At 38.1% G+C, this 12,571-nt stretch overlaps 1 protein-coding gene across 1 annotated transcript in view; it reads left to right on the plus strand.

Moving 5' to 3' along the window:
• Positions 1 to 12,571, plus strand: part of LOC146002860 (protein fem-1 homolog CG6966) — a 67,494-nt gene that overhangs the window by 33,305 nt on the left and 21,618 nt on the right. Inside the window, exon 2 of the mRNA XM_083140860.1 lies at positions 6,819 to 6,978. Within this exon, the coding sequence (XP_082996986.1) occupies positions 6,819 to 6,978 (160 nt within the window). The remainder of the gene's footprint in view (positions 1 to 6,818; positions 6,979 to 12,571) is intronic.

Below are 12,571 nucleotides of genomic sequence, written 5' to 3' on the forward strand. Positions count from 1 at the left end.
CTGCAAATTCCTTTCTCCCTGACCTACACGTACGCGAACTTTCGATCAGTTTCCCTGTCCATAAGGTGACGTAAGCCTGGCTGATGGACCAACGTGGTCTGGTGGCAGTGTCATGGATTTAGTACGACGTGCACTTATCTTGGACCCATGATTTTTATTAAAGCGGTATTTATTTATTTCGAGCACAACAGGGGAATACCTAGTTACAGTGGTGTATATTTTCTGCGTAGAGTTTGTAAGTTCACATGATTTAATGACAAATAAATATTCTTAAAATTGCAGAAATATACGTAAACATAAAACGTGTCAACACCAAAGTATTGTTTTCTTGTAGGTACGTATTGCCTGCATTGTAGCAAAAATTGTGTTTTATGTGCTTGTAAGAACCATAAACAGCAAGAGAGATATTGCTAAAATAAATGTACACAACATAAAATATAGATAATGAAACAATGAATTATAATAACAAGAAAATAATACAAGTTAAATAAAATGTTCATGTCTAAAAGTAGCCTATATGAAAGCAAAACTAAAAATATTACAATGTACAATGTATTATTTTTGCTCTCAATATTTTAGATCTAAAGCACCACGTACAAAACTGTATTGGTCGAATGAATTGTTAAGTTCACTTTATGTGCAGAACGGCTAATCGGGACTGGACCTACAGTTTAAAGTGGGATCGGAACCACTGTACAATGTGCCTCCACCGGGTATGGAATCCAGGCCCCTTGGCTACGCCATCGGGGAGGCCTTTCAATACTGTAGTTTTCATGCAACTTGTTTTGTCAAAAGAAAATTGCAATTTTTAGGGACTTGCTGAGATTCATACACTTTCGTACTATCCTGACTATCGGAATGGTTATCACAGCGCGCTAGGACGCCAGGGGTTCCGGGTTCGAATCCCGGCATGGGCAACGGTGTTATTTGTGAGTGTCGCTTCATTCTCATCTTCATCATCCCGATTAGACAAATGAGCCAGAAAAGCGAGGCAAAATCACAAATCCCCCTATAGTATTCAGACCTAGCATACGAAAACCATCTCTTATTTTGTAGTCACGGCATGAAGTGTAGATATTGGTGTTTCAAAACCTCTGATCCAACGTCAGTGGCGGAGTGATTAGCACAGCACGCGAATACGCCAGGGGCCGGGGTTCGAATCCCGGCATGGATGGGTGTTCTTTGAGAGTGTTGCTTTATCAGTTTCATCATCATCTTTGCGATTAGCCAAAAGTGGCTGAAAAAACAAAGTAAAATAAACCAAATCAATCACTCCAAATTCACTTCGGGTGACATCTTACGTAACATGCTGAGTGTCCCGTCCCTTGAAAAAAGAAGACAGATGCACCAGTGAACCTTCCTTTCCAAACTTGTCAATGGAAAAATTGACTCCGCACTTCTCGCAAAAATAAACTTTTATGTTTCATATTCAAAATTAAGACCCAGAAATGACCTCTTCCAAATTTCACGCGGTAGAACCAGGATGGCTGAAACAGATCCCATGAGGAGAATGTGCGCGTGGTACAATATAGTCTCCAATAATACCCCTGACATTGATCTATTTAGACCTAAAAGCAAACATATTATGTGAACCCTGTATATAATAGCATTGTAACCAAATAAGTTGTATACTTTATGATATACCACCCTTGTATTATATATTGTTGTTATGTAATAATTATTCTGTTCCGTCTTATACGTAGTTCTTTTCTCATTGTCTTTGCTTTCTCTTTCCAATTTTTAATTACTTGTTTTGTCAATATCTATGTGAACTGAACTCAGTTAACCTCAAAACACTGTAACTGGGCATTTGCCTGTAGTGTTTAATAAATAAATAAATCTTTGTTCCGACAGGAATCTAAATAGATGTTTCATAATTTCCATATTTGCCTTTACGTAAGTTTCTGCGGAATCCATACTTGCTTGTACGTGTTATGTTTCGCCCTGTGCAGTAAAATTAAGAGTCGTTCAGTATATTCAGGAACGTCTGAAATATTAGTATTTTTACGTCAGTACTAAGCTGTGTTCAAAGCATAAGGTTTATGCATGACTACCAATAAGCTCATAAAAAATATTATGCATCTCCAATGGATATTCATGCCCTGTTTAATAGCTCTCGTCACTTTCCTTTAGATTCAGCTCCTTATTATGCTTTCCCCATTTACACAACGCATAAAGTTAACATTGTAAGAACAAGGCTAAGATGGTATGTTTCCATTCACTTTCTACAGCTGTTTATTGTAAATCTCTACTTGAATCTAGCCCTGTTAAAGGCAATAAGGAAGATATTAAGAAATATGAATAGCGAGAAATTTAACATCATTATTTTCAAAGAAATCTGCAGTATGTGTTTTACAAAAAATATTTTATGGCATTGCATTGACAATCCGTTACAAGCAAAATGTACATAAAATTTACAACAGTACACACGGTAGTTCGTCATTGCACTTCGATCCTTCGGGTTAACAAAAAAGGAAAATCTTGCTGCCGTTTCACTAAATACATCGCAACTTAACTTACATAACGTGCTTATTTAAAAGTTCGATTTGAGTGATATGCTGGTCCAGTTATTACGGCATTCTAGGTCACGTTTCTTTTTATTTGGTTATAAGAGGTAATCATGCTGTTACAACGAGAAGTCATATGTAGGTTATTTGATGCGCCCTGTAGACATTACCTTTGCCATTCCTGGTGTAATAATTACTGCATGAGTTACAAAGTCAGTATTCTGGTATATGGATGTACCTTTGTGTGTGATTTTCGTTGTGAATTTTCTGAGTTGCTGTTTATCTCGTTTCAGCGCTTTTCGAAGTTCCACTTTGAGCATCCGCGAAGTCTCAGTGGTAACACCGTTGCCTTGTATTGAAGGGATCTCGTGTTTGATCTGGTTGCACAGTGGTTCGGACACCACTTTAAACTGTAGGCCCGATTTTGATAAATGACCATAAAGCGGACTGAAACAAACGGAGTCTTTGAGTGTCTTCGGGTATATTTCTAATTGTGTGTTTCCTTCATTTAGTACGCATTTGCTTGTCTGTTTTGAAGGTTTTAGGTTCTGATTTTGCGTCCTTCAGTGATGAATTCATTCATCTTTGTATTACTCCCAGCCTTTATCGGTCTTGTTACAACACTTCTTCCAGCACATGGTGACACAGCTGAGACAAACGTATGATAAAGACTGATTCATCATTTGTTCAGCGGGACTGTATTCCCACGTCAATGCAGGCAGGTCTGAATCAGAGGCACGTTTGCCGGGTGACGACCTAATTGCACAAAAGGATCTTCCAAAATGTGTAAGGTTGTAGTTTCGAGACCCCCCACTTAAGTTGTTTTTCTTTCCTTTCTGTATACTATTTTTGTCATTTGCATGTCCACTTATGTAGGAATGATGACGTAATTCAGAAGAGAAGTGATAGGGTCGAACATAGAGCAATTATATGATAAGGTTATCGGATGAACGCTCCTACCAAGAGCATGTAACACAACGTTGTGAAAAAGAGTCTACGCAAGCAGTAACACAACCACTGCAATGATATAGCTGTAGTGAGTGATAGATAATGTGAAGTTCACCGAGGATAGCGTCATAACTGACGTCATAATATCGAATTTAACCCGAAAATGGAAAAAAAAAGTTAAGCGTTGTGCATGCTAGCTAGCAATGTAGAATGGATGGCCCGTAAACGATTTGGTTCTGGGATCCTACGTACATGACGTGTGTCTATGTACTATTGGCAGACGGACGAACGATGTTTGAGTAGCTCTGTCACTTTTATATAAAAGAAAGTCACGAAAAGTGGCCAACGCTACATAAACACCCACGAGAGATACAGTATTTTGAATGCCAGCAAGAAGAGGCCGTGTGTTCGGTCCACTGTCACAAGCGAATGAATTACCTTGAAAATAGAACTGTTTTACTCGCAGAGAGAAGCTACATCCTATAGCTTTGACTTCCTCATCGGTACATTTTCAACATTCCAGGACAGGAACGTGCCGTTTGTGCTTCGTGTCAGTTCATGCCTACTGGTCTTCACCACATAAAATAACTTCTTCTATTCTTTTGTCCATCGAGTGCAATTTGTGAGTGTTATTATACAATAATGTCTTATAAGCCAATAAAAGTAAATTTAATTCCAAATTTATTCTTATATCATCCTTGAGTGGCTCTGCAATCCACCAGTGGCAGAAATGTAACGTAAAGTTCAAGCACTGAACCAATCTACGTACAATCTACCAGATGAGTGAATATCTAGCACAGGTGTTTGTCGTTATTATTATTTTTATTTCATACAGTTAGTGCACTAAAATGCGTAGTAATTCTATTTAATTATTAACTTTTACATATCCCGTTCAAGAGAAAGTTTTGAAAGTTGGCGGAAATTTTGGTCAAATTTATGTTACGTGACCTCTGACATGAAACAATTTTTGGGTGATTTTGGAAACCGTAGGACCATTTATCCTTTGAACTAAATGTTAGAACATGAAAATATAACCTTTTCCTCTATTTTACACACATTTTTTTCGCCCTAACGCAGTTTTTCTGGATTACTCTGGTTCGAGTGCTAAGTAACTGAACTTTATTTCTGTTATTAAGTCAAAAAATAAACAGGATTTCTTCTTATTCATAACTTGATGTGATCGATACAAATTTCCATGGGGGAGGGGAGGGGTCGACGCACCGGTTCGACCTTCTTCTTCCGATGGCCATGAAAGTGAGCATGGAAACAATGGGCGATGAACTTGAACAAATCAACCTCAGGGTTGAGCATTCTAACATATCGGATTTTGGCTACTCAAGTAACACACCACCGACAACAGGTCGAGTGTGAGGAATTCCTTGCCCACCATTGCTTTATCCATTGTCTTGTCATCAGCGATTTATTTCCGTCTGGTAATATTGCAAGCCTTACTTCCTCACGACCTCCCTTCAGAACTATTTTCTTTGGGCTATCCTCGCGGAAGAATCATGCAAACAAAATAATGCTGACATAAATTAAAGATTAATGTCTTAACATGTTACAAATCATTTTTTTGATTCTGTATACGCGGAACTAAAATTGCGATGTCATAGGAAAGTCGACCACCAACTTAAACCGTATGCCTTTAGGAGTTGACCTTCTCAATATACGTATTTAATTGCAAGCAGTAACTTGTCTTTTTTCTAATGTCCGTATTTCTGGCGGAAAAGTATATGAGGAGAAACTTAAATGCTGGAGTCGAAATAAACTGCGGAAGTAAAATAGTAACATGTTACCACGATCTTTGTAGTAACGACACCAGTAACTCGTTACTTTTCCACATTATTTTTTTATGCCAATCATTGTTTTAAATTTCTAAGAGACCACGTTACGTGTACGCAGAATCCAAGGTAACATATTGTATAAATAAAGAATTCAAGTATAGTAGTAAAGAAACGCAAGTCAAAAAATTAGTATTTTCTGTAATTTGTGCATGTATAGAAGTATGTTATAATACGAAATAAGAAGGACGATAATTTCCCTGATATGTTTATATTGCAGACAGAGACCAAGTGTAAATTGCAAAGACCCATTATAAATTGGCAAGAAAGGAAAGTGAGAAGTTGATTCTATAAATGTTCTATAACGTATCTATCATAATAACACGACATGATGTGTACGGCAACTAGGAACAACAAATTTCGTTAGACATAACTTCACCACAGCTTTTGGGTTTTGTTTATAATTTAGTGTAAAACTAAATTAGGCTCTTTTGTGCCCATTTAGCAGTTTTTCTTCTTGTCTTGAATGACTGACTGATTTGGCGTTTTAAGTCCACTTATGCACAGTAAGGCTAATCGGGACTGGACCTACAGTTTAAAGTGGGATCCGAACCACTATGTGTCTCCACCGGGTATCGAACCAGAACCCTTTGATTACAAGGCGACGACGCTACCACTGCGCTCTTGTCTTGAATGAATATGCAGACAGTGGCATCCCCAAGGAAGGGCAAGGATACTCGCCCCTGTATTCCCAAAGGGAGAAAATCACTTCCTACGGTATGGCGAGGATAACTCATCCCTCAAAGGAAGGAAAAACACACCCTACGCTAGGGTGAGGAAACTCACCTTGGGGGGCTCTTACTCCTGACAAGCCAAACTCATCCAAAAGATGAATTTCCACACCTCCTCCCCTTTTTCCAATGCAGCTTTCCTAAACGGGAAATCGTATACATCAAGTGGTGGTAAAAGATAACACCAGCATCCTCCCCTCCCCTTTCTCTCATGAAATTTCTACTCTGAATCTCGCACACCAAATTTTAATAACTTCATTGGTACGAACATTAGGTCTAATCTCTCGGCACACAGACATTTAGGAACACAACCGGCTGTAATAATCTTCGGTGTTTAAACTTTGAACTACGTATGTTAACCTGAAATATTTTTTGAGGTGATAAACAAATTGTTACTTGTAAGAATTTATCAATATTCAGTGCGATATTTTGTGTACGAATATTTCTTACTCGTGTGCCCAGTATTTTCTAACCTTTCACATACACAGTGGCGTGCCCAAGGGGTGCTGGTGGGGGCCTTTGACCCGACATTCCTTTATAAAAGGAATCAAATTGAGATAAGATGGCAAAATATATGGCGACCACTAAAATTTATGACAAAAAAAAAACAATTACGGGCATATCCCTCTTTCGAAAAACGTGGGCACGCCACTGAATAGAGACTTTAATGCATCTCTATGGTACAGGTAAGTTACAAACTTTATTTATTTCTTTTTAGTTTTCGTACTTGTAATGAACTTTATTTTGAACAATGAAATCGTGTGGTAAAAGTCATGCCGTTTGTCTTTCAGGTGTTTCTGGACCATAGGCCGAAAGATGAGATCCAAATGCTGGTGTCGGCGAAGACGAATGGTGCCACTCCTCTGGTTATGGCATGCAGAAACGGCCACTACGAGGTAGCGGAGTATCTTATAGAGCGATGCAATGCAGACATCGAACAGCCCGGATCAGGTAGGTAGTTCGACTTTTTTTTAAAAAAAAAATAATGTTATAATAATAAAAATGAGAAAGGTAGAAAATATATTAATTGCTGTATTTTTACTAATATCAAATAAAACTCATCATAATAAAAGCAATAAAGAATTAACATGATTACCCCAGATATCATATTGGTCTAGCCATTACATTAATATTAAAAATATGTAGCGTAGAGCATTTGTTCTCAACCTTCATCAAACTGGGGCCTGGTAAATTCTTCTATTTTTTTTCAACGAAGTCTGTGCCCCGATCTGAACAATTCTACTCGTAAACATCTAATATTTTAACTTTGACACAATCCTAAAGGGTAATAGTTCTATTAGCTCATCCCTGGTGGCGTAGTGGTAACGCCGTCGCCTTGTCTAGAGTTCGATACCCGGTGGCAGCACCTAATGGTTCAGCTTCTACTTTAATCTATAAGTCCCAATTAGCCTAATGTCAACACTGTTAAGCCTTGTTTCCATGTTAATAAAACATTAAAATGCTGACAAAGGCAAACTTTTATAGTATAAAAAATATACATAAAAACGTAACGTTCCCACCCTCTAACAGGGTCTTCTTCAGACTAATATTCACAATTTATTGACAGGAGAAGACCACCTGCTGGAACGCCTGGAAAGTAATGTTCCAGATAACCAACTTTCTAATAATCTTGTGTCTGGAGGGGAGTGATTTTTGTGTATATATATATATCTTCCTGTTTTCTACCTTATTTAATTTGTATTTGGTACAGAGTCTGAAGAAGACCTTGCTAGAAGGTTGAAACGTAACGTTTAGTTTATGTTTTAAAATAAAGTAAATTCTGCCTTGGTCAGCATATTGAGTTTTTGGTTATCATGGTGTGTTATCATAAGTTATCCTTTATTCAAAAATCTTTTTTATTGCGTGCCAGGAAATAAATAAATCTGTAAGGGCCCGAAAATTATTTAAACGTATATCGTGGATATTAATTTATTTAGAATTTATTAGTTAACGGTATGTTTTTAGGTTGAACACCCTGTATTTAAAGGTAGAACTGGATTTGTACATGCTGCTCGGTGGCGCCTACATTAAGCCCCTTAGTTGTCAAACTGTAGATAGTCCCTTCCAGTGTAAATATGCTTCATAATTTGCTTCAGTACCTGGAGGGAGCGTCTGTTTACATTCTCAACAATTTTGTATTACTTCTCTTTCGATTACGGTAATGTAGTTATCGTGGTTCATGAAAATAGCCTTCAGTCCGAATCCTTAAAGATAGATGGCCCAAACTTCATTACAGATTTGCCGGGTTGCATAGCATTTAAGGGTGTAACTTATAGGACTGTGGTATTGAGGTTGCAAAGGGTGCATTGCATGTCACGTTGGTTGGTTAATTTTTTTTATTATTTTACTTTTCTTCCAATTTTGGCTAATCGCGAAGATAAGGATGAATTGTGATAAGATAAAATGGATGACGGGACAGCCACAAACACACATGGGCAGAATACAACGTAAGTCCAACAGAGGATTGTACAGGCTGAGTCGAGGTACCAGAGCCTCGTTAGTCTGCAAAATGCAGTCCAAGGCGTAGGAAGTGGAAGAGAGATTGACATTTGGGTGTCTTCAAAAATAGTCCCCCTTACACCCCGCATTACCTTTAACAATTTTTGTAACAGTTGTGGGTTACTTTAATAATTGTTATTTTATCGTGATATTTGTTGTGTTACATTTAATAAATCCAGGGCCTCCCCCATGGCGCAGTGGTAGCGTCATTGCCGTGTAATCAAGGGGTCCCGGGTTTTATACCCGGTGGAGGCACAAGTGGTTCGGATCCCACTTTAAACTGTAGGTTCAGTCCCGATTAGCCTTACTGTGCATAAAGTGGACTTAAAACAGCAACTCAAATTCTCAACATCCAGATGTTGAAACTGTATCTGGCGCTTCACTTCAGGGCTATCACGTACATCACAAACATTAATTATTGAGACCAATGCACAGATAATTAGAAAGGTAATTAGAAAGGCCTCCGATTGTTTCACATACTTGATGTGGCGCATGTTTGGAGCTCATTGGACAATCTTAGATTTGAATAGTTACTTGGAAAACCGAAGGACACGGTTGTAAGGCACAAACACTTATGGAAAAGGTATAACGAGTTCGATTCTGTTTCTGAATTATGCACATGGCATTAGTGTGCTATAATGCAGTTTTAATCGTTGGATTTATTGATTTTACTTCGCCTTTCTTCTACTAATCGCGAAGATGAGGATGAAGGTTATAAGATGAACTTGTTGAAACGACAGTCACAAATGCACATGGCCAGAACACAAGTCTCACGGGGGATTATTCTGACTGTGACACCACACCCTCGTTAGTCTGCAAAATGTAGTCCAGTGTGTACGACGTGGAAGGGAGGTTGACAAAGGTTGATATTTGGTGTCTTCAGAAAGGGTCACCCCTTTTTAAGTGTTTTTGTAGAACGAATATTTACCTCCAATTAGTTCGTCCAAAAATATAGTTCACTGTTTGATTTGAAGAAGGGTTAAGTTCCATACCGTAATAAACCGGAAAATTTGGGGAGAAGCAAAAAGTTACACAAATCTGTGTGATGTCCGTTAGTCTCTTTGATTTTTTTTTGTTTGCCCAATACATCTAATTAACGAAGGTGTAGCCTAAAGGTTGGAGGTGCGTACTTTTTTTTTATTTAAACGGAACTTATTTAATGGAGTGTCATGTACACTTTACCAACGAATGGCCTTCGACAGTGACTTGTAGCTTATTGGCCAATTGCGATAATTATAAAGCACTCATGAGTTAAACTAGTTATGATCTTGTCCGTTACAAAAAGTCATCTCGTGAATATTGTAAATTTCGTTGGGTGAGACAGAAGCAATTTCGTCCCGTGCGACGTAGCATAACAACGCCAAACCGCATAAATTCGGAAAATACAGTATATGCAACTGGGCAAGAAACCATATGAATATACACAGGATCGATGTGTGTGTGTGTGTGTGTGTAACTGATTTTAAAATATGATTAATATTAGAATGAACACAAAGATCAAGACGCTTGTGGCCGATCATTATTTAAAAACCGTGTAAATAACTTTTTCAACTTTAGCGTCTCGGAGGTGACAAAACTAACATCTTCCTGGAAGTTTACTGGAGCTAGTTTATTTCGTTGCCCTTGCGTCTTGTTAATGGGTTCGGAAAGCTCCCGCCTTCAGCTTGAGCTTTTTCTCTTCTTCTGTAAGTGTCATATTACCTGCCTTCCAAGTCTTCTTCGCTTAATTGATCTGGTGATAGCTAATGATGTTCGCTTTTCCAGTCTTCTCCAACAGCTTTTTCTCTTTATGTCCAAATCCTCTTCAGTACTTTCATTACATAACATTTTCAGTGAGCTGTCACCTTGTGATTTGTACCATTGTCCTCGCTCGGTGCCCAGGAGTCATGAAAGAGAGATTTTTTTTACTGACAAAGCTATTACTACCATCTAATATTCAATAGGTCCGCATTACTATTCTCGCAGGGCAGAGCAGATATCAAGTATAGGTGGCAACGAAATTCCGGTTACATACAAATCGCTCCGGATTGTAGTTGGCATAGTATGTCCTCCTTTTCCATTATGTAAGATATGAAAGCATTACTATATAATTAAGGCTGGAAGTGGTTCATATTCCTTTCAAATCTCATTTGACAGAATGTAATCTGCAAAGGAACTTGCCAAGTTTAAAGAATCTGATTTTAAGAAGTATTAAATGGTAAACGTGCCTTACATAATGGCTGATTAGTATTTTAGTATTTGAACGTAAATGACTTACATGGCCCAAATACTCTTCATTATTATTTGAGCAAATGGCGGAAGGTTAGTCTGGATACCCGTAGTTATTTATATGGAGCCTCGTCGTTAACGTGCTGGTTAATGCTATTGTCATGTAATCAAGTAGTCTCCGATTTGTGATCAGTTATGTCCGCTGAGCCGCTGGCTATCTTGATATAGTTAATTGGTTCCCATCTCTATTGTGTTTACGCCCAATAATCCTAAATTGATAGGATTGTTCTCTACACTCTTTAGTTTTTTTGTGTTCATTTCCACCAGGCAAGTATCGTAGAATATATTTCAGAATGGGCCTGAACGTGGTGTGTCTCATGTAAAAAGAATAACGTTTATTAATAAGAGTGACATGTATGTTCATAATAATCATTATTATTGTTATTATTACATGAACAGGTTTTATGATGGCAGGTCAAGTTAAGATTACTAAAACTTGTATAGCCTAAAACAGCTGCCCTACCAAAGAAATGAATATTTTAATGGATTACCAAAAGAGTAGGTCCAGATGATGAAAAGTAAAGTCCCTGATCATTGTTGATACGCATATTAATATTTGCAATGGTACGCATAAATTTTCTCAGGCACTGTCAATACAAAGTTGTAATCGCAATCTAATCCTTACTTTCAAGTTCTGCGGGAAATAAAAACTTCATATTACAAAACAGTAACGAAGTATTTTTGCTTATTTACATTTGAACTTGTTAAGTCTTTTGTTCACGACACCCTGAACCCTCCCCCTAAAAACGTCTTTGATTTGTAGGTAACAGAATTAGTCACGAGTTGAAGTTAAAAGTATAGGTGCCTCAGCACTAACTTTATTGTGCACCCGTCATATATTAGGAAGACAAGTTCCTTATCAAGAATAAATTGAAATAAAATTCGTGTCACAGAAATGCAGGTTTAGACTTGCAAGTCTCTCGTGTGATGATTACAATATCAATACGTACTGACCGGGAATTCCTTGGAATAATGCGGGCACCGGAAGTAACGTGGGATGGGGGACGATCCATGAAGTTATCTCAAATAAATGTTCCGAGATAGCTTTATCACGGCGGTAAAATGCTTGTTTATGAGGTTTGTGTAAGAACTGGAAAATTGTTCACAAAGACGTGTCTCGCTTTGAAGGGAGAAAGCCATTGGGCTTCTTCCATTAATAAACGTACTTGTGATCTCGCATTCTAGAATTGTGTGGTACAGTGGAATGCATGCATATTACCAGGCAAATTTCTCATCACTTGTTTTCATTCATTGGTGTTTTCAAAGAATGGAATTGTGCTGATGTCAACCACTTCATCGCATTTTCTTTCAAACGGATGAACTTGGCGATGAACAATATGACTGGCATTATTTATGCATCCCACTGCACTATTAAGATGTTTGCTCGCGCGGAAAACAAGGATATTGACGTCACTTGATCTTCCTAATCGGTGCGAAAATATAAAGTGCAGTCTACTGTTTATGGTATAATTGTCGTTCAGTGCTGTATCTGAAACTTTGTCACTGTATGTGATGTTTACTACATACTTCGAGGTTGAAACTTACCCTGCAAAGCAGAGACGAGAACGAGGCGGTTGTTTACAAATCTAAACGATTGAGGGAAGAAATTGTTGTTTTAAGTCCACTTTATTCACAGATAGGCTAATCGGGACTGGACCTACAGTTTATAGTGGGATCCGAACTACTATGCAATGTGCCTCCATCGGTATCTAACCTGGGATCCCTTGATTACAAGGCGACGACGTTACCATTACGCCATCAGCGAGACCCATAGATC

This window comes from Lepisma saccharinum, chromosome 19, assembly GCF_977018435.1.
Source record: "Lepisma saccharinum chromosome 19, izLepSacc3.1, whole genome shotgun sequence".
In the NCBI taxonomy this organism is placed as follows: Eukaryota; Metazoa; Arthropoda; class Insecta; order Zygentoma; family Lepismatidae; genus Lepisma; species Lepisma saccharinum.